The 22,050-nt window shown below is 46.2% G+C and overlaps 3 protein-coding genes across 3 annotated transcripts in view; 1 reads left to right on the plus strand and 2 right to left on the minus strand.

Moving 5' to 3' along the window:
• The window catches only part of LOC135497090 (serine/threonine-protein phosphatase 6 regulatory ankyrin repeat subunit A-like), a 94,287-nt gene that overhangs the window by 29,984 nt on the left and 42,253 nt on the right, over positions 1-22,050 (plus strand). The window lies entirely within an intron of this gene.
• On the minus strand, positions 6,361-7,728 carry LOC135497180 (uncharacterized protein F54H12.2-like). Its single transcript, XM_064786927.1, has one exon. It carries the CDS (start codon positions 7,726-7,728, stop codon positions 6,361-6,363), a length of 1,368 nt encoding a protein of 455 aa, XP_064642997.1.
• On the minus strand, positions 15,588-17,738 carry LOC135497181 (uncharacterized). The gene has a single exon (XM_064786928.1). The coding sequence runs from the start codon at positions 17,736-17,738 to the stop codon at positions 15,588-15,590; it is 2,151 nt and encodes a 716-aa protein (XP_064642998.1).

The following is a 22,050-nucleotide window of genomic DNA, read 5'->3' on the forward strand; positions in this document are numbered from 1 at the left end:
ATTGATATTTCCAAATATATACCTTCCAATTATCACTTTATACAAATAGATCGGCGTTAGGTCGCATGCTTTTCTTTCCTGGTGACACTATAAAGCAAAATAGTTGCAACCCCGTAAATGCGCTATAAGTCCAATAATAAGTGACGGTGACCCGTTATAAATGTTTCGCCAGCTTCGCTTTTTTGCCGCTACGCGGCGCGTTGGGCCCTTGCGTCCAGAAGTATTAAGGTAGCAGGAAAGGTTGGGCGTTTGTGGTTTCTGAGTCTGAGGGGGTTGGTGTCTGTTGACTGTGCTTTAAGAGAGACTAGGCATGCCGCCAGTCTCTCTTAAAGCACAGTCAACAGGCATTTGGTCTCAGTATTTGGGTTTTGATTGCCATGACTACCCCTGTAAAAGTCAGAGGAGGAGAAGTTTGGAATGATGAAAGCATTGAAGAAGAAGAAATGTTATTATTGAGGAAAGCAAAATTTATTATGAGACGAGAAGGCAGTGTCCTGACTTGATTATTTTGAAAATGGCAGTCTGAACACATTAAAAGGTGGAACATGGCATTTTATCGACTTTGAAGTGTTCCGCAGTTAAAGGGAGACTATAGGCAGCAGCTAGGTAGGCAAGATAAAGTCATACAAATTTGCCAAAAGGGGTCAGTCATATCTCCAGGCATGGCGCCAGTCTGTCTTAAAGCACAGTCAAGAGGCATTTGGTCTTAGTATTTGGGTAAGTACAGAATCAAGGCAGCTCAGAGAGCAATGATTGAACGATGCTGTGGACAAGTCCAAGGATACTGCATCAGTCACGACCAACTTCTCATCAGAAAGCGTCACCACCAGCATATTCAATGTTCAGTTCCAACCTGTACCAGTCCAATGCACGCCTGTCATGGTCAGCAGTGGTCAGCTTAGCGCGATATGGAACATTCTTCCGAAACTCAAGCGAGGGAAGTCTGCTCATTAGCCTATCTCGCGCACTGCTCCTTCTTGTCAAACATCGTAGTGAAATCGTGGTACAGTGGGGCGTCCTCGAGGATTGCAGCTGGTCGGACAGACGTGAGGTGGAATGTGGGCGGCTGCACTTCTTCGTTGATGTGCGATGGCAGATAGCACAGTTGTTGCGTTGCATGACAGCTGAAAGTGAATGTGATATCATAGAACTGAGGCGTTTGCAATGAGACTATAGGTGAAGTAGAAGCAAGGAGTGAAATGGGCCATCTTCCAGTGACTAATATACAGAGTAAGGGCACTGGGTGTTGTTAGATTCAGCATTGAATGTATTCCTCGTACAAGCGTGAATAGTGTGGACATACAGTGAGAGGTGAGAGACCCCTATTGACTACTTCTTGTAACTTTATCTTGGATATTATATTAGTATTGAACTTCTAGCCATGGAATATGAAGAAATTGAAGTTGTAGGCATGGAATATGAAAAATTATTCAACGGTGAAAGACATTATTCCATGAGGCTTTGCCGTGATCGCAAAGGACGCGACGCGATTGGTTCACATGCTAATGAGGTATGATAATGATAATTACCTCTATAATGCTACTTGGATAGCGACTGTGTTGTTGATTGCAACAGTGGTCTATGTCAATGTGTGCCTGTAATGTCAATGAAGTATGATGAGGTGATGACGATAGTGCAATTATTAAATATTGGCAAGAGATCATACTACAACATAGGTCTTGTTTTTGACAGATGACTGTGCGACATTCCCATTGGGTCTTGTTAGAGTCAGCGCTGCATGTATTCCTTGTACAAGCTTGAATAGTTGTGACGACTTTGAGGGGTGAGAGACCCCTATCGGCTACTTCGGCTAAATTTATCTTGCCTACCTAGCTGCTAGCAATAGTGCCCCTTTATCAAGACTGAAACCCACTGTGCGGGGCTAAGAAATTACCTTTATAATCCTAGTTGGATAACCACTAGATGATTTGAAGAGTGCTCTGTGGATGTGTGCCTGTAATGTCAATGAAAGTATGATGAGGTGATGACGATAGTGGAATGACGAAATACTGGAAAGAGATCTATTCCTAGAAGAACATATGTCCTGTTTTGACTAGGTGGCGCATTTTAGAATCAGCAGTGAGCACTGTGTGTAACATGGTGGAGGCAGCGGAGATAATAACTGTGTCGAAAGTATTGTTATAGGGCCTTCCCTAGGCCCATGGGGTTAAATTTACAATCCACGATTGAAAAGACGTAGTTTGATCGCATTCAACTATAAATCCATTGAACAGTTGTGTTCCTTTAGTCAACCGATGACCTTTTGTTGGGCCATGATCGGGGATTGTAAACTGTAAATGTATTATGGACTGGGAGACGGGGGAAACACAAGTGAAATAGACCAAAACAAGTGATTTTGGGGCTTTGGTTTAGACGCATGCCCCACATGCGCCATGCGGGATTATACGGTTCATGTGAACTTGTTGACATCTACATGATCTAGTGCTGTTATTGGTCATGGTACATGGTAGGCCTAATCATCATGGCTATATGTTTCAGGAAAAGCTCGGAGTAAAATGAACTGCCGATGAATAATGATGTTGTTCATGTTTACCATGTTTACCATGTTTACTAGTACATAGCCATAGGGTATGCACTGGCCAGTGCACTTTCTGCACGTCGTCATGGTCATGTACGTGATACCTTGCATATTTTGTTTTTTGAATGCGCATGCTTTTTGGGCAAAATCACTTGTACCAACACTAATGAATAATGTCTTCTTATCCCTATGACTCCATACACAGTGAGGGTATTGTCCCATTCCCATCAAATGGTAACTTATTGTACCGTATTAGGGTGGAAGTTGGGGAGCAGATACCTACCGTTGCACGCCTGTCATAATCAGCAGTGATGAGCTTAGCGCGATATGGAACATTCTTCAGAAACTCAAGCGAGGGAAGTCTGCTCATTAGCATATCTCGCGCACTGCTCCTTCTTGTCAAACATCGTAGTGAAATCGTAATGGAAAACGTCTGGCTTTGCGCCAGACGTTGAGACTAATAAGTGAAGAACTAATAGGTAAAGAACTTCTACTTGCGCGAGACTGCTCTGATAAAATTATCATTGCAGAGACTACGGTGACGTACACATATATTTTTTACAATCAAAAATGCCCTCAAAAGACGACATGGAATGATTATTTTATTGATATTTCCTACTATATACCTTCCAATTATCACTTTATACAAATAGATCGGCGTTAGGTCGCATGCTTTTCTTTCCTGGTGACACTATAAAGCAAAATAGTTGCAACCCCGTAAATGCGCTATAAGTCCAATAATAAGTGACGGTGACCCGTTATAAATGTTTCGCCAGCTTCGCTTTTTTGCCGCTACGCGGCGCGTTGGGCCCTTGCGTCTAGGTCCGAGTTGTAAATTCATTAAAAATTTCTGAGCCTCTTCGATGCTTTTGCTACATTTTAGATCTCAAAACTTGCCCGTACTGATTGTAAACAAAGCCACGTGGCATTCAGCGCTGTTGTAGCTTTTGTCATCACTCCCTCATGTCCCTTTGGTACCGTATTAATTACATTACCTTTTTGTATTTTCTTCCTAATAAACGCATGAAATGTCACATACTCTACATGGTAAAATATCAAAGTGTTGCTAAATTGTTTTTTTGTGTTTGAATTGGTTGTTTTGCAAAGTTAATTGTTGCAAAGTTAAGTAGCGGCAATGAATGGAAGAGCCATCGTTCACGTGACCAGGATCTTTGCGCGATAATTTTTTTAGTATTCATGAGCGAACACGAACGTAGTGCCCAGTTAAATCAATTATACCGGGGTATATAGAATTTTCTTTGTAATATCATTGATTGTAAATATTCTGAACTAATGTATGATGCTTCTCAGCTATGAAACTGTCTGTAATTTTGATGATACCGTAATAAAAACTAAAAGAAATTATCGTTTCTGGAAAAATCCTATACACCTTTCCAGAAATGGGGCGTTGAGTGTCCGAAATAGTGATGTCATAAGGGGAAACTTGGCCTTATGGTGGAGGGACAAAGGAGATAGTCATGGTTGACCAACACACTTGAATGCCTTTAATGACGGACAAGGGGGAAAGACGTTGCGGAACAGTTTTTGGAACATAATAAATACAGCCAAATCTACTCCCCATTATGAATTGGGAAGAAAATTTACAATCCCCGACCGGAAGTGTCGCCAAACAGACATTGTCTGTCCTAGAAGAGGAGGGCAAAAAGATACCTTGAATTTCCTTGCAATGGTTGTGGACCTGATCTAGGCCTAAACTTCAAGGAAGCCTAATTTCCAAAAAGCATGTGGAAAGCCAAATAAAAGCATGTGCAAACCCTTCTTGCATGTCAATTGAGATCGCAAACTTTCATTACAGGAATGAGAATGTTCAGGTTTTTCCCCGATTCCAGGTTAACTCACTACAGTTACGTGGCAAAACATTTGCCGCATTTCTGCAAAACCCTCTATTTCTCCTCTCAGTATCTAAACCCCAATATCTGCACCCTGGTGCTGGACTCAAATTTGCTAAAAGCAAATATCCAAACTCTAGTTGCAGTTATGCTTTTCAAAGAGTCACGGTCCTGCAGGAAGCCATTTTTCTACGAAACATATCTCATGCCTAAGTTGTCCCTTTAAATGATATACTGAACTTCCAGTGGTTTTGCCTCCGCCCATACCTTCCTTGCGCCCATACTGAACTTCCAGTGGTATTGTCTCCGTTACCTCCACCCATACTGAACTTCCAGAGGTATTGACTCCGCCCATACTGAACTTCCAGTGGTATTGACTCTACCCATACTGAACTTCCAGAGGTATTGCCTCCGCCCATACTGAACTTCAAGAAGTATTGCCTCCGCCCATACTGAACTTCCAGAGGTACTGCCTCCGTTACCTCCATCCATACTGTAATTCCAGTGGTGTTACCATTGTTACCTCTGCCCATACCATTGAAGAAATACGCGCATTGTCTGTAAAGCTTAGCAATGTCAATGCATCGAGGGTCAAGATGTATGAACGTGGGCAGAGTCATAGTCTGTCAGGATACCAAGTACGGCCTTGATGGCTACTGACAGAAAGATACTGACTGGGATTGACAGGATAAATCAATGGTGCTAGGAGAAGGCGGTAGACAGATCAGTATTTCACAAGCGGCACGCACACTATGAAGTTAAATTGCCTCGAGGATGCACCATCTCTGTCATGTATTCGTGCCCAAGAATGTGCTAGAGGGGGATGTGAGAAGTAGTATATGAAAATCACACTTTAAAACAGAATCCAACTGTTTTCGTCTAAATCAGCAGAATCCAACACAGAATCTAGGAGCACTTTGATTCTGTTTTAAAATGTGGATTTCATAGACCGGACCCGTTCATGACTCTTGGAAAAATCAGTTCTGGCCGGTAAAAACAACGTAAATTCAAAAGTTCTCCTTCACGTTTGGTGGTAGCGTTCTCTCTCGAAATTTGAGGGCGTGGGAAACTATTATTAATCGGGGAGTAAGAAAAGATCGAAAGATGAAGATAGACAACAAAACGCTGTTTTTTGGATTATTATGTTTTTTAATACTACACATTTCCACCTCTAAAAGTTACATCGTATTACAGTATTATTCTATTCTAAAGTTTGTGCTAAAGACTTACTTCGTGTTGTAACATCAACATCTATTCTAAAGTTTTTTGGTCAAGTTTTCGCCTTGGCAAAGTTTACATCATCGAGATACAACATGTAGTTTGATAAAGTTTACTTCGAGTTACAACATCTATAAGTTTGTTAAAGTTACAAAGTTACATACATCTATTCGTCTAAATTATTCATACTAGTTTTGTTCTCCCCACCCGCCGCTTAATCTACTTCTTTTGCTTTGCTGAGGAGTTGTGGGAAAATTCGTGGCAGGAGAAAACTAGTGTCGTATATGTCCCGTTTTATCCCGAATTGCCTTTCTATGGTCGCATTTACTTTTTTATCGTTTCCGAGAAGGTCGTACGCCGAAAATTGTTTTAGAATCTCTCTCATCGATAGGCCTTTACTTCGCATGAGGATGTAGTACATGCAGTATTGGCCGCAGACTGTGGACAAAGGGCTTTGAAGCCGAATATAGTTTCGAGTAAAAGTTCCTTCTCTACTAAGAATTTCTCTGAATCTCGCTTTTCTGGGGGCTTCTCCGTTACTGTCAAAGTACTCGTGAGGAGGAACTTGGTTAAAATAAAGGCACACCCAATGTTCCCCTGGCTCGTGGGCTTTTGCCGTATTGCTTATGTATGCGCAGGGTCTCCGTTTTCGAGCGTTCGTCGGAAGAGTATCACTGGACACCGCCTTGGTAAAAATGTTTCGTGTCCCCGGGTGTCTTTTCATTAAAACGTTCAGTTCGTGTTTGTTCATATTTATTTTTCTGCTCCTTTCACCCCGCCGTGACTGTAATACACGTTTCGATCGGCATCGATTTCCACGAAAGAATCGTATTCGTATAAAACTATGAGATTCACTGCTTCGGTGGTGGCCGTGGATAGCTTGATTTCCACTCCGACATCACCATTTTTTGCGAGTTGGAAAGCACTCGATCCCGCGTCATCCGGCGCTAAATTGAAGACGTACAAGGCATATCCATCCACATAGTCGTCTAGTGATATGTCGTTGCTCTTGTTGGCCGGCCACAACTTGCTCCCCCGAAAGAGCGTCATGTATCCATTCACCACATTTTTCGCGGTAAAATCCACCTTTAGTTCCCCGTAAGGGATAGATGCCCCCGCGACAGTTAGTTTTATGCTTGTCACGTTGTAGTGTTTGAAGTTGAACGGGTTTCCATCCAGGGCCCCGTTCATGGCGTTGCTGGCAAGCAGTCCTATAGCGATGCGCCTCGGCGTTTCTCCTTTGCACAGGTTTGCCTCGGACAAGTCGCTTCCTCCTGCTGCTTTTTGGTAGTAGCGCATTTCAATCCTTGTCACGGGGTATTTTGCGTTTGCTGCGAGAAGCCGCTGCTCGTGCGCTAATCGGACGTAGCTGGCTATTTCTTTGACGCTTGTCATCAGTATTGCTTTTTCCAATTTTATCTTGTAATCGGTAGCTGTTGATGCGGACATCAGGCTGAATTTGGGGTTTCCTAATGTTAGTTTGACGGTTAGTGGTACTTTGCTGAGAAGCAGTTTCCCTTGTTCGAACATCTCATTATGGATCCGACCCTGGAGTTCAAAAGATTGGCTGAACTTCGTCATCTTGAATCGGCTCACCGCCCCCTTGTTGGTGGCTGTGCTGTCACTTATTGTAGCACCGGTTGTCTCCATGTCGGTCACGTCTTTGAAGTATCCTCCTGCTCTCAATTGGTGGGTTTTTGCGTCTTTGCCATAACTGAGCAACGCCTCCAGGTAAGACCGATAAGCGTACATGCTGCTGGTGCTCCCAATCTGTGTCCCGGAAAGCGATATTTCGGCCTGTTTGAACATCGTCCCGACCAGATAGTTTATCGGGTAGCATTGCGCCTTTGGGTCAACAGTGTCACCTGTTTTCTCTGTCAGAGCGGTGCCATCCAGTTTGACAATTTTGGCCCTGATGTAGATGGTCGTTTCCCGAAGATCGATGTAATTTTTTTCGTCGGTTTGCGTATTAAATTCAATGACATCGGTGTTCTCAATCGAAGTTGTTGGGTGCACCTCTGCGAGTTTTCCGGACGTGATCGCTGTTTGTGTTGGTTTTGTTTCGAACAACTCCAATTCCGCCTTAGTGCACGCGCAGGAATCCGCGTCGATAAGCGACATGTTTTCTTCTCGGGGTAACTATCGGCGACGGGTGAAAAATCCCTTCTCAGAGTTTGATTTTTGTCCTTTTATTCTTTTTGCTTTTTTGGTCCTCGGCGGCTCTTCTGGTGGTCGCTTGTTTACGCGTCGATCTCTACCCGGTCGGGGCGTTGTTATCGCGTCCACAAGGTCTTTTCTTACATCATGCCCGACTTCTCTTACTCCCTCAAGGGCTCTCTCTTTAAAGGCGGATTTTATATTCTTTCCGTCCATAGCGTCTCCAAGAACTGCCACGCCCTGCTTCAGGAGAACCTTTCCCGCCCTTGACGCCGCTCGTTTAGCCATGGGTAGGACGGTTCGCTTCAGTACGGGAATGATGCCTCTAAACATTTTGCTTAATGTGTCCCCAATCCCGTATCCCTCTTGGTATGGAGTTCCTCGGAAAACTGGGAGGCCTCCTGCCTGTTCTCCTTTCCCGCAGTAATGGGCGATGTAGTCTGCGTCCACGGGCTCGTAGATGACGCGCCTTGCTAGGGCGCATGTCCTTCCACTCCTCTTTGACATGATATGATGTGGAATTAAGGGGCTTTTTGTATACGGGTATATGATATATAGTTTCCTACGCGATTGGTATTTTATGTCCTCGTGCTGACTCCTCCAACCACACGGCAACTACGTTCTATTGCGCCCATTTCTTCGCATCGAAGGGTAGCCAACTCAGATTTCGCTGGCGCTTCGACTTTCGGGTGGTCGGTTTCGATGTTAATTCGGATGGTGAGGCCGCATCCGTTTTGGAGGAATCCGGCGTCAAGAAAATGCTCTTCTCCACCACCCCCCGGCTTCTGTCGGGAGATTCTGGGATGACACTGACGCTGCTGTTGTTGTTTTTTTGGGCTTGGGTGCTCGGGACTGCACTTTTCTGAAAGTCGGTTAATGCTTTCAAAATGCTTTTGTCAACCCCTGTCGCTCCCCGCAGGTTGAACACAGGTGTAGAAGCGGCTTTAGGAGAACTGATTTTACCCAGGGGGGTCTGGTCTCCTTTATTTTCCCTGAGCTGAAGGTAGTTTAACAAGACCTGTTTCTGATTCTCGAGTGCCCTGGGCTTTTTCGGGGGGGTTGTATCGGGAATTTGGGCTCCGCGAATATCTGCTGCCGGTGCTGGAATCACTGCGGGACTGCCGCTCGATTCTGCCCTGTCCTCTGAGTTTATCCAGCCTCGGGGCACGCCGATCTCCGTTAGTTTTGCGGCCAGGCGATAGGCTCCGGGGGGTGCGTGGTAGTCGAGGTCTTCGGGAGCCAAAAGGAAATGAAGGCTTCGCAAAATATTTGATTTCGGTAATACAGTTCCGTCGATTATCACTTCGTAAGTGCTATCCTTCCAGTCAATTTCACCCGGGAAATGTTGCACGTAATCGCGTAATATTCTGTTAATGAAGGGATGTCGGATGCCGATGATCTGAAATTTGCTCAACAAGTCTTCGAGTCGCCACGCTTGTCCGGTGTTAGTTTGTGCTTTTTCCTTGATTTGTCCAGTTTGTTTTTGTTCCCAGCGTTTCCTCGCGAGCAAATTTAGTTTCACATCATCCGGTAGGTCTTTTTGATTGAGGCCCTCCTTTTTTTCATCTTCTTCGTTTTCTTGAGGTGGTGGCGGCGGTACTGTAATTGTCTGTCGACATTTAGCCCGGTAGGTACTCAGAGGGACTATGACGCTCTCCCCGAAATCTGGATTCATTGACATCTGGATTAAGCCGCTGTTTTTAGCCTCTCTTCCCGGTTATTCCGGATATAAGACTCCCTATTGCCGAGACGGCCAGTGGTATGAGAGAGCCAAGAAATCCACCCGATTGCGCCAACAGAGCTTTTTTAGTCCGTAGGCTAGTTCGGGGAGTCTTAAGCCGACATACCAATGGGCTGTGCTTTCGTAGTTTTTGTGCTTTATTCTCCGGAACTGGCACAGTGCGATGGTGGACGTTCTCTATACACTCTAAAATCGCGTCAATTTGACCTTTGCTGGCTAAATCGAGAAGTTTTGCGCGTGTTGATCGACTGGAGGCCCTCCCGAGCAAGGATAGAAAGTCTAAGTGTTGTTTTGCTTTTGATTTATCCGCTTTGGAGCAAGGAGATCCAAATGAGTGGTGTTTTCTGCTCCGGCGTACCTCCTTGAAGCCTGTTTTTCCAGAAACTCTACGGGGCATCTCCGAGCTTCGTTTGTGTTGATCTGTGTTGCGAGTATTTTCTTCTGAGTAATCCTGTCTCTCTCGCTCTGTCCTGCAGTCGGAAACGTGTTTAAGTTTCTTCCTTCTGTTCATTCACACGAAGATTTTTACTCATCTGTTCTATTTTCAGTACATCTGGTTTGGAATCAAAAACTAGATGTTTCCATTTCACTTAATTCACGGCAATACTAACAAAAATGGTGGTATGGGTTTTTTTATTTTTATTTCACATCGCCTAAGAACAACTGGTACTACACAGAAGAGAAAGTTCTAACAATTATTAGTCGAAGACTTCTTTACCGGCATTGGGGTGCCATGCGTTTTAAGCCCTATTCCCCCCCCCCCCCCCAGCTCTCTTCGGCTAGTTTCGTTTTATTTTCAGTAGTACCAATCCTACTACTACAGTATCGGAGCGAGAGTAAGATTTTCAATTTCACAAGACGCCCGGCGTATGGTCCTCTTTCGAGGACGTATAGAATGATGTCGAAAGATTAAAGTTATCAGGCTCCCCATTGCTGGGGAACGATTATACATGATTTTTTTTTTTTGTGCACGGTATGTAATATGTATAGGCCTATACATAATAATCTACTTTCACAACGACGACAACCATTTGATCAAAACATTAAGATTGATTTAAAACTCCATCGAACATTAAGATATAAGTAGGTATCTAATTTGTACGTTTACAACAGACGTTATATATTATTGGTCACAATATCGAGAGTTTGAAGAACTTAGTCGCTCAACACGATCAGACTATGACACTAACGACGACAACCATTATTTGATCAAAAACTCCAAGAAACATTAAGATTGATTTTAAACTCCATCGAACATTAAGATATAAGTAGGTATCTAATTTGTACGTTTACAACAGGCGTTATATTGGACACAATATCGAGATGCCTTTATTTTTTCCCTCCTCCACCGCCCTTTTTTGCGTGCGGAACAAAAGCGTTCTGAAAGTCTTCTCCAAAAATGTCTGTGCGAAAACGAGCTTCTTCCGGGGTGTTCTGGTGCCCGTCTATAAACAAGTAACTGTTTGGCTTCTGCGTGGCACTTTCGTAAATTCTAACGAATGTCTCCGGCCTGCTCGGAAGAATGCGTCTCGCCAAATGCTGTCCAACCGACCGGTCTAACGGGCTTTTAAAGAGAACTAGATAGTGGCAACATCTAAGCATCGTTACTCTTGTTTTCCCATGGTGAAATAGGTTTTGCATGAGCACAATCCAACTCACGCCTCCGTGTTGACATTTCTTTGTCACCAGACGACTGATTTCCTCGCTGTTGCTGACCCCCTGCATAAGGTCATCGAAAATTAGCAACCCGTGCTGGCGCTCGCCGGCGTGGGGATCTCGGACGTGGATGTATTCGTCTAGATTTTCTGGGAGGCCCTCCACTGTTCGTATTGTATTCTCCCTTTCCAGCTCGGTCACTGTTTTCGACGGCTCCCCGTAGAACCAATATATATAATCGAAAGGCCCATCGACGACTCGTCTAGCATTTTTTAGGAGTTGCCGTACAAAGAAGGTCTTTCCCGCAAGTGGAGGGCCAACACAAATCATACCAAAGTCACGCTTGATGCGAGCGTCAAACACGCCTCCGGCGACAATGTTGTCTGGGTTCGTCATTTTCTATCGAGCTAATCGTTCAGTTTTTGTGCTCCCCACATGTTCGTTTATGCCTTTTCGAGTTGTTCTGTTGTCACCCATTCGTCGAAACGAGCCGGCCAACCGACGTAATGGACAAAATATTCGGTTTTATTTTTTCGCCGGCGTTTTTTCAAAACATCAACGCGGAAGGCGGTCTCATCTTCCGGGCGCTGTATTCGTTGCATCTCCTCTTCATAAAAACTTCCCTCTATGAGCTCCCCGTGCTCGTCTCGTAGTTTATACGTTGGTGGTTTGGTATTTCGACGATGAGCCACCACAAACCACTCTGTTGTGTATTGGGGTTTGTAGCCCTTGCCAAAGACCTGGGCAACTTGGCTGACTCTGACGGTGTCTCCCAACTCAAACGCAAATTTAGTCTTAGTCGGAAATTCTTTCCCGTATAGGTGGAGCCATAAGGCTTTTTCCTTGTCGACGGTAACTTCGTTCGGGGCCAATTTCGTTATTCTGTGTACAGCGTTGTTGTAACTCTCGACTAGAGCGGGCAGGGCGTCTACGTAACGATGGGTATTGTTTTTCGTAATGAATTTATAAACTTTAGATTTCAGGGTCCGGTTCCATCTTTCCGCTAGCGCCGCCTTTGTTTCGCTGTGCACAGAAAACAGTTTAATTCCAAGGTCTTTTAGTAACATTGAAACGTTGGCATTAAAAAATTCCCGCCCCTGGTCTCCGTGGAGGTACTTCGGATAAACATTTTCCCGGAGGAAGAGGTCTTTTAGAGCCCGGGCCACTTCTGCTCCTGTTTTTGACTTGAGGGGCAGAGCCCAGGCTCGGCGGCTGAACACATCAATAACTGTTAACAAGTATTTTATTCCGTCATTGAATTTTTGCAAGCTTTGCACGTCCACTAAATCAATTTGCCACTGATGATTGCTTCCGGGAACGATGGTTTTGCGACGAGGGATGTTTCTTCTAGCCTGCCGGTGGAGCGTGTAGGTGTCCTCCCCGCTTAGCCAGTGAACGACCTCGGCTCGCTTAACGGTGGGGTCGCGTCGCCTGCTGGCCCCTAGCAGACGCTCGACGGAGCCGAAGCTTGCTGGATGCGTATTTTTATAGTAGATTTTGGAAAATAGGTCTCTCCTAATTTTGTCTTGGTTTTTTCTAAGCTTTAACGCCGCGCTCGAGCTGTTCACCGTTGTCCTCGTCGCTACCGGATTCGTCGGCCCCGCTTGTGCTGCCTTCTTCCTCTTCGCTACTACTCTCCTCTTCCTCGCTGTCTTCGTCTCCCGAACTATTGTTGCTTCTATTTTCTTCGCTCGCGTCATCGCTCAGATCGGTTCGCGCCGCGACAGTGGTCGGGTAGGGGGAGGGTGCTTGGGTAGGGAAAGGAGTCAGAGGCGGGCCATTTTCGGACTCCAATTCTCCTACGACGGGTTGTCTAGTGACGGCCGGATGATCCGGTGCACGCGAGACTTTCGGGGGAGGGTTGCCGGTGTTGGTCTTTCTACGGAGAGTGTGTTCTCGATCTGTGGTGATGGTCCCGCTATAATGGTCGTCTTATCGCTGCTCGATCGGCCGGGGTTCATGTGTTCTTGTGTGTTTACTTGTAGTACTTCTACTAAACCATCTCTCCGTTGGGTTACATCTAGTTGAATACGAACTGTGAGGGGAGCTTGTTGAACCAGCTGAGACGTCAGAGGAGCCCTTCTCGCGCTTTTAGGTCCGGGAGGACAATAACAACAGTCGCCTGATTCGAGGGGGACGCTTCGTTTCTTGACAGATTTCCCCTTCGGGTCACGAGTTTTCGTCGGTAAACCTCCCGCCGTCGCCGCCTTCGCATGGACTGGTCGTGCTTTCGTTTGTGGCTCAATCTCGGGCAGTATTTCGTGGCAGAAGAATCCCTGCTCGTCGGATCCTGTGGTGGACTTCTCCGATATGGTGGGGTTTTTTTTAATAGCACTCTTCGGCGATTCTAAAGATTCACTCGCCCTCCCCGTGCACTGTTGCTGCTTCTTTTTTGCTCGAGCCTCTCTTTCCGCTTCTAGTTTATGGAAACAGGAATCACAACGTTGATCATCGAAATTGTAGAATTTAGGACTGTTGTACGGTTTATGGCACCGCCTGCACTCGCGGAAGCAAGCCTTAGAACAACCTTCGCAATACGATTTACCCGAAACGAGCCTTAATAGACGATTACACCAGATGCACTTTTTTTTGAACTGTTCGAAGTCAGTTCCCGAATCGTAGGCGGTAGTGGAAACCAGAGTTTTTCTTTTCCCGGTCCCCTCTTGGATTTTTGCCGTTTTCCCCATATCAGCTAGAACTTAGACGCCGAGTTGGCCAAGGAGACGCTACTATTTTCGCGTTCTTATCGTCAACTTATCCGACACCTATAAAATGCCGGCGTCTTCACAGTCACACAGTTATTTCTTCTCCTCCGCAGCCCTTACTAACGAATCTAGGAAGCTGAGAAGTTGTGAGGGCTCTCCTACCCCCGCTTTAACGACTGTGTTTTCGTCCCCGCAAAAATACAGCCTGCCTTCCGACTCGGTCCACCAGTCTAGATGTTTAGCGTATTGTTCTTCCAGCGCGTCCAGATAACGCCTGTCTATGCTAGATTCGTAAGAGCGACCCCTAATTTTTATTCTTTCCAAGCAAACTTCTACTCCGGTGTTCAGATAGTAAATGCTGCTATATCCTTCGGGGATCCCGACTTCAATCAGGGTGCGTCGTGCCGAGTATAAGGTCTCCGCTCGCAGGTAGTCTTCCGCGAAAATCCCAATATTTCCCTGCTGAGCTGTGTTTTGCAGGAAAGGAAGGGGTCCGAGCAGGCTTCGATCGGTTACTATGATGTGGTATTTCGCTGTCAGAGCAGGCGTTTCGGCGAGACGGACGAGATCGGCCTGAACTTCCCGCTTGAATACGGAGTTGATGCAACGAATTATGTGTAATTGAGCTAAAGTTACATTTTCCTTTGGATCTAGGTATGCCAGGGCTAGAGGGTTATGCTTACCAAATTTCGTGAATTCGTCGAGTCCTTCTCGCACTATTGAGAGGGTGAACGAGGAGTTCAAACGCCGAGCGTGGGCTTGGACGAGCCCTTCCAACAAAGTTGTTTTTCCTGCCCCGATTTGTCCCTCAACGGCCACCACAAGTATTTTTTTCTTTGGGGTCGTCATCTCGTTCTAAAGAAGGGCAACTGCAACAAAACCAACGGCAGTACACGTGCCGGAGACGGGTCCTCGCTGATGGTCCGCAATCCGGTTCATCTGGCGAGGAAAGTTCGTTTTTTTCCATATCCGGGGAGTCCTCCGGTATGTTTTTGTTCCGCTCTTCTCCGGGCATCAAAGCAACAGTTTGTATAATTGTATACCGAAGAAAGACATGACTTAAATTACTCGCAGTTCACACTCGTTGTAGTCTGTCACATCTCAGTTTTTGTCTCGGTCCGATTACTCAAGATTGATAGGATATTGGCTAGGGAGGGAGGAGGGAGGAACGATCTCTGGCAGTTAGTTACCAAGGGTCCTTGACAGTTTTAAGGTGCGCTTTCTTCGCCAATTTTCCTGTAGCGGTAGCAGTAGCAGCACTGTTCTTTGATGACTTTTTCTTGCGTTTTTTAGTGTCACTTTTAGAAGTTGGATCTTCGCCCGTCCAGGATCCGGTCCCCTCCGAATCGCTTTCTTCCTCCGGCTCGTGTGAGACTTTCGGCGCAGCAAAAGCAGTCGTCGGAGCGGTGGGAATTGGCGTCATGTCTGTTTCGTTCAGCTCGCGTTGTAACTCGGCCCGGAACACTTCGCGTGCCGCAGCTTTTAACTGCTCTTGTTGTCCTATCAGGTCCCTCATCTCGTCCGCGTTTAAACTCACAGTCTTCGTGTTTCGTCGCAAGTGGAACCACGTCTCCTGGTTCCAACGGCAGATGTTGATCGACAGTCGCGGAGACAGTTCTACGGTCACCCGTTCTCGAGGCAGTTTTGATGACGACGCCATTTTGAGTGTTGTTTGGAAGACAAAGTTCTGACCACACGGGTGTTTTTCATCAATGCCGATCTCATTTTTCGTCGTCCTCACTAGAGCTGCTGCTTCCGAGAGACGGTACGGGGGAGGGTGGTTGACGGTTGCACCGAAAATCGCCGTAAGCGTACGTCTGAATACCGTCGCTTCGTACCCAACGTTTCAAGTCAAGGCAGGAGAGTCCCTTCTTGTCGCCCGAGAGGGTGAACAGATCGTGCTTGATCGAGCGAATAGCCTTGAAATGACACCTCTGGGGCTTTTCTGGTTCAAACAGCGCATCGTGATAATTTTCAAAATGTAACTTTTGTAATGCCGTTCTCGGGATGCCCTTGGCTTTTGCTTCCCTGCCCTCGGATAGAAATTTGAAGCAGTACATTTTTGCGCGAACCCCCACGAAGGCAACTATGGATTCTCCCGGGTATTCTATTTTAAATGTGCCCTTGATTTTTTTATTGACCTCACTGTACAACTCGTGCGCTCGGGGGAAATTTGAAAAATCGAAATACTGTGGCGCAACCGAGGAGAAGATAACCTTTGGCTCGATGTTTTTCACCAGATACACGAGACTATCAGTGTCAGTCATCAAGAGTTGGCAGTTTTCTGGGCCGCCGAGCACGGGCAGGACGAAGTTGTAGTGAAACTTGTACATGTGGAGTTTACTCAACTCCAATACGGTGAACCCGGCCACCACTGGACTGTTCAGCTCAACGGATGCGGGTGTAGACTGTACCCCTACTAGTGTTTTATCGTAGAACGTGACGGATTTGAAATTCGGTTTACTCGATAACTTTTTGAAAGCTGCCTCATTGCTGACTAGCTTCATGTTGACGTGTTTGGTTTTGTCGATTAAGAGTCTGCCAAAGATACTGTTCAGGATCAGCTTCCAAAAGCTGCTTTCAAAATCGGAGACCGCCTTTGAACGCTTGCTGGTTATAAAGTCTACAAAATCATGCATCCAGCATCTCTGTTCAAAGGCCAGTACACGACGAATGCGCCGCAACCGCATGCCGCACTTGAGGTAGTATTTTAAATTTTGATAGTGCACTACGTAGTCCCGCTTCTCAGTCAGATCGGGCACCAGTTTTTCTTGACCAGATTTAAAGAACGATGCCTCGCCTAGTCTTAGTCCCAATTCATAAGTGTAATCCGACCATTGGGCCGGAGGAATCACCGCTTTGTGTGGAGCCAGAGGATACATGGTGTGCCTTTCGTGTAGTTCTGCCGGGTAAGTGAGATCTACGCTCAGGATAAAACCCGTTCTCGCGTCGTCTGGAATTTCTGTAACGTTTAATTTGCTGATCTCGTTCTTGCTCAACCAACGATAGTTTTTCTCGGGCAAGTTTTTGCTCAGGGCGTGTCCGTATAAATTAGTGCAATCGAGCGCCATGATTTCTTGCCGAGGCTCCTCGGGTCTGTAGTTTCGGCCCATTTCGGGGATATTGGCCTCGGCGTGGCGTAGCATGATGGAGGCGACACCCCCTCTGACACCCCGTTTCACCCACTGCACCATTTCTAGATCGTGTAATACATCCAAGCGCACCTGCGTGCGCTTCAGCATGGCGTGGAAGGCAAAGTGTGGCAGTGTCAAAAACTTGGCCGTATCCATTTGGAAATGACCCAAAGACAAATCGCGGAATTTCTCAAAACAATCCGCCAAGAGAAGCACGTCCGTTATCAGATAGACCAGTAGGTAATCTTTCAGATTTTGGCAAGCCGCAGCCCTCCACACCCGCTCCGCGTGTTTATATTCGGCCTCCGTGACGCTTACTTCACGAAGAGAATCATAAAACACCTCTTTTGAAGGGAGTTTATCGAGTTTGAGTTTATCTTCCCCGTCTAGGAAGTCGTAACAGAACACACCTTTTCTACTCAAGAGCTCGTATTGCTCGGTGTTGCCTCTGACATATTCCCATAAGAGCGGGAACACGGTTGGATTCTTGGCGTTGGACCCTCCAACGGTGCTCTTGGCATTCTTCATGGATTCCGCAATCGAGCTCAAGGAAGCTTTCATGAATTCAAATGAATCTTGAAAGACGATTTCCCTGTCAAATACGGCCAAGTAGTGCTCAGTGTTTCTTGGTAAAATCCGAGGGGGTGACACCCGGCGTTCTTCATTTCGTCGCGCTATGGCTTTGATCAAAAGATGCTGGTCGAATCGTATGGCTCCGTGAGCAAAACAAGGCACCATTGTTGTTTTTTCGCTCGCGTAAGTGAAGTTACAACGGTTACACAAGGCGTAACGGTATTTTCCAGAAAGGTGACAATGATCTTTGAGGGGGGAAGTGAATCCTGCGAAATCCGCCCCGCACATTTCACAACACGTTTGTTGGCGAAAACGAAGCCAGTCTTCGGGGGTCATTTTTAAAGGCAGGTTTTGAGTATCATTTATGAGTTGGATCTCTTCTCTTTGAACGTCTAGCCAATCGAGAAATCTTTCTACGCAATCCGCCCCGACCCGGTGATACAGGGATGAGTTGTATGTCCTATTTGGGTTACATATCCTGATTGCGGCCACGGCAATTGGTACGTGCCGCCTTCGGGAATCGTCTTCTGGACAGGGGATTTGCATTGTTTCAAAGTCATAGTATATCACAAATCTGGCCATTGTCATTTTTTCAAACTGGCAAAATTGGACAGTAGATGCCTTTTTCGGAGTTTTGTAAAGTTGAGGCTTCTGTGCGCAGCAACTGCGCCAGTGCTCGCCCCGGCGGTCTTCTGTCGCGAACATACATAAACAAGCGCGGCAGACATATTTCCTCCTCTGAGTGACGCCGCTGCCTAAAAGGCGAGTCAAACTCGAGATAAGAAAGTAGTGATTTCGAAACAGCAGCAAGTCCACACACTGTCCCTCCCTCGGCTGACTGGGTAAATTCTTACTCAAATAGTAGATTCGAATCGGGGGAGTCTTGTTGGGTCGTTTTGAAGCGGTGATTCCAAAAACGCTCAGGACAAGAGACGGATTGTTTCTCTCGAAAAACGCCATTTGGGCTAACGGCGTCGGGAAGCTCAAGCCAGAAAAATTCAACTTACTCTTCGTGTACCAAGCCTCAAGTTTATATCGAGGCGGGGGTCTGCTCCAACTGCGCCCGTTTTCAAAAAGCAATAAGCAGTCGCGAAAACACACGTCCTCCTTTGATTTGGGGGGGCTGACACAGGCTCTCTTTCCGAGCAGATCTCGAGGCAACCCACAGTGTCTGGCGTCACCACACGAGGCCTGCCCGCCTCCGCGAAATGGAGTGAATGCCGATAGATACAGACAAAGACTTAGCACTCGATCAAAAGTCCATCCGGAACCTTCGTGATGATAGGCGTCAACTTTCCCAGAGATCTCTTCCAACTGCGATGTAACCAGTTCGTCAATTCCTTGTTCTACGAGCAAGCTCCTCACCTGTGTACGAAACCACGGTTCGGCCGTATGTTCCACAAATTCTGTTGTGGTGTTGTCTTCCCCGGGGCCGGGGGCCATCGGAACCAATTTGGAGAAAAACACCCGCAGTTCGACGTGATATTTAAAGGCTTGGGACCCGGATCCCTTCGAGACTAGTATCTTCTTGAGTTGATTTACTATTAACGGGTGCGCTTCTTTCGTTAAAAACATTTGCAAATCATGCTGTAATCGCACCGGGGGCCCGTAAACATACTTTTGGGCCGTCCGACCCTTTGGGCCAAAAATGTTCTCCAGACGAAACATGATACCTCTCGTCTCCCGTTTCCCTTTCTCGCGCGCCTATTCACAAGACTGTTTTGAGGATGATAATTTCGAGTTGAAAAACTGCCGTTTTAACGTTGACAGCGCCCTCATTACACTGACTAGCTACTAGTAATTCCGCCTACTATTAACAGAATTCAACTTAATGTTTTCTCCTCAAAATTAGTTGTCGGCTCGCCTGCGTCTGAAGTGGAGCGTGCAAAGTACCTTCCCCCACTGAAATTTGACCGGTTCACCTGTCTCGTGGCGTATTTCCAAATCGATTTCATTGAAAAACGACCCATTCAGTGGAAGGTATCGCGGCCGCACGAAAGCGTGGCTCAGTTGCTTTCCTCGATTCCGCGGATCCACGGGCACGCTCCGCAAAAGCGGGGTGTATACATCACCCACGGGTGTTGATTTGACGATGGATGAGTAGATGAACAGGTTGTACGCATTGAATTCCAAGTTTGGCTTGCGGTCTCCCTTGATCAAGTATCGCTTCGCCTGGTTGAGCGGCAGATTATCGGTGACCAAGCGGGCCGGGCTCACCGGAGCCTCGTCCGTCGAAGGACTCGCAGCCGCCCCTTGTATTTGCCCTTGTCCTTCGGTCGAGGGTGCGTCCTTTGTCCGCCTAGCGGTAGTTCCTTTGCTTCGTTTAGAACGCGACGGTCGTTGCGTTCGCCGTTTGCCCCCAACCACCAATTTGTCTTCGGCAAAGGGTCCCTTGGTCGTGGCCACCGTTCCTTCGCTAAAAAAAAATTTGGTTCGAGAAAAACCCAACGCTTCGGCTAAATGAGTAGATATTTCTACGGCCTCGCCCTCGAATAGAATTAGCTGCACGAACCCGGTTGCTGTCAGGCGGAATTTTCCGGCCCATATTCTATTCGGTAAGTTCTCAAGGCGGGGTCGCCTCTCGTTTAAGCCTTGAATTAAATCTTCTACGGTTCCGTAATCCTGCACGGGTAGCCCGGCCGGGAGACAGGCTGTCAATGTCGTCGCCGGTATAAGCGGTTGTCTTATGTCCGCTACGGCAACCTTGTATTCGCAACGTTGAGCGGGAAATGGCACTGTCCAGCTGTGCGGGAATGTAATTTCCACCAATGCAACTTCGACTTCGCCCGGGATTAAGCTGACATCTATGGGCTTCGGCAGCCGAACAACAAACTTGTTGGCTTTATTCTGAGGGAATCCAGCCGCTACCGGTGTATTTGATGGCAAGACCACAAAACCTACATTAGTGACATTATGCGGGTCGTTTCTGGCGGCCATAATATTTCTTGCTTAATTTTCCGAGATGCGACTCTCAAAAGACGGCAAGTCGCTGTATTCACAAAGGGCTTTTTGTTGTTGTTGCGCCCTTGACGTTGCAACGTTGCTATAGTTCACCCGGCGAAAATGATGTGTCCCTGACTGGGCACTATCAAATTATTATATATTAAATACAACTGTTGTTCAGTTCTGATGAAGATAAAAATGTTCATAATACGATTCGACACCACCCCGGGATTCGACACCCCGGCTGTGAGCAAACCGAAGAATCGAATAGATTACGGGGCTTTTAAAATTATTCTAGACAATATTATTATTCTTTATTCGATCTACTACGAAAAAGGTTCTATCAACGCTTATACAATAATTTCAAACTAGAAAATGATGTGTCCCTGACTGGGCACTATCAAATTATTATATATTAAATACAACTGTTGTTCAGTTCTGATGAAGATAAAAATGTTCATAATACGATTCTACACCACCCCGGGATTCGACACCACCACCCCGGCTGTGAGAAAACCGAAGAATCGAATAGATTACGGGGCTTTTAAAATTATTCTAGACAATATTATTCTTCTCTATTCGATCTACTACGAAAAAGGTTCTATCAACGCTTATACAATAATTTCAAACTAACTACTTCAAAGGGCCGGGCTCACATTGGTTAAGAACCAAGCTTTCGTTTTTCCCCCCCGCTGGACCCAACCCGGTGTGTCCAGATGTCCTTCAGGGCATCGAACGTGGCAGCGTCTAGCTCGCATTCTCCTTCCTGTCGCCTATCTTTCGAGAAAGCTGCGTTTGAAAAACCTGCTCGCAGATTGCGAATACAAGGACTATTGGGCGCGCAAGCTGAACATAAATGTCCGAAGGGACATCTCCTGAAGACATCCGATAACTATTTGGGGGTAGATAGTCCGCAGCAACAGTCTATATCCACTGATTTAGACATTATTTCAATGGGTGATTTGTAAAGTCAAACTGCGGTCATGCCGGCTCTGGATAAAACGTAAAGCGTCTTGAGGTATGCGGGGATGAGGTTTGCCTCGAGCAAATCAAACTCAACGAATTCTTTAGACTGTAGTTCTTGCTTAATATTCTTCAAGACCTCCGCCGCGAAGGGGGGATGAAGTTCAAGTTCGAATTTTCTATATTGAGTAAATGCAAATTCAAATAAATTGTCATCGTATTCTGCCCCCTTTGCTAAAGCAAGCTCACAATTGCAAATGAACAGATCTCTGGCATTGACTTTTGTCGGCAGAACGAAAACGCGCCACTTGGGGGGGTGAAGTTGTCCACATCCAGGCACCAGCAGCTGAGCACAGGAGGAGGGATCGGCGTCCACTTTTAAAAATAACACCATGTCTTTCTCCTGGACTAGAATCGAATTAAAAGGGTATAGACATAAACGTATAGATGTTCCGAGTGACAATTGAAGGAAGGGTCTTTGTAGTCATCAGATTCACACTAGTATATAGACATCGATTGGGAATACACTTTTCTTCTTTCGAATGTCGACATCAAAACCCTGTCGAACCGA

This window comes from Lineus longissimus, chromosome 12 (genome assembly GCF_910592395.1).
Source record: "Lineus longissimus chromosome 12, tnLinLong1.2, whole genome shotgun sequence".
In the NCBI taxonomy this organism is placed as follows: domain Eukaryota; kingdom Metazoa; phylum Nemertea; class Pilidiophora; order Heteronemertea; family Lineidae; genus Lineus; species Lineus longissimus.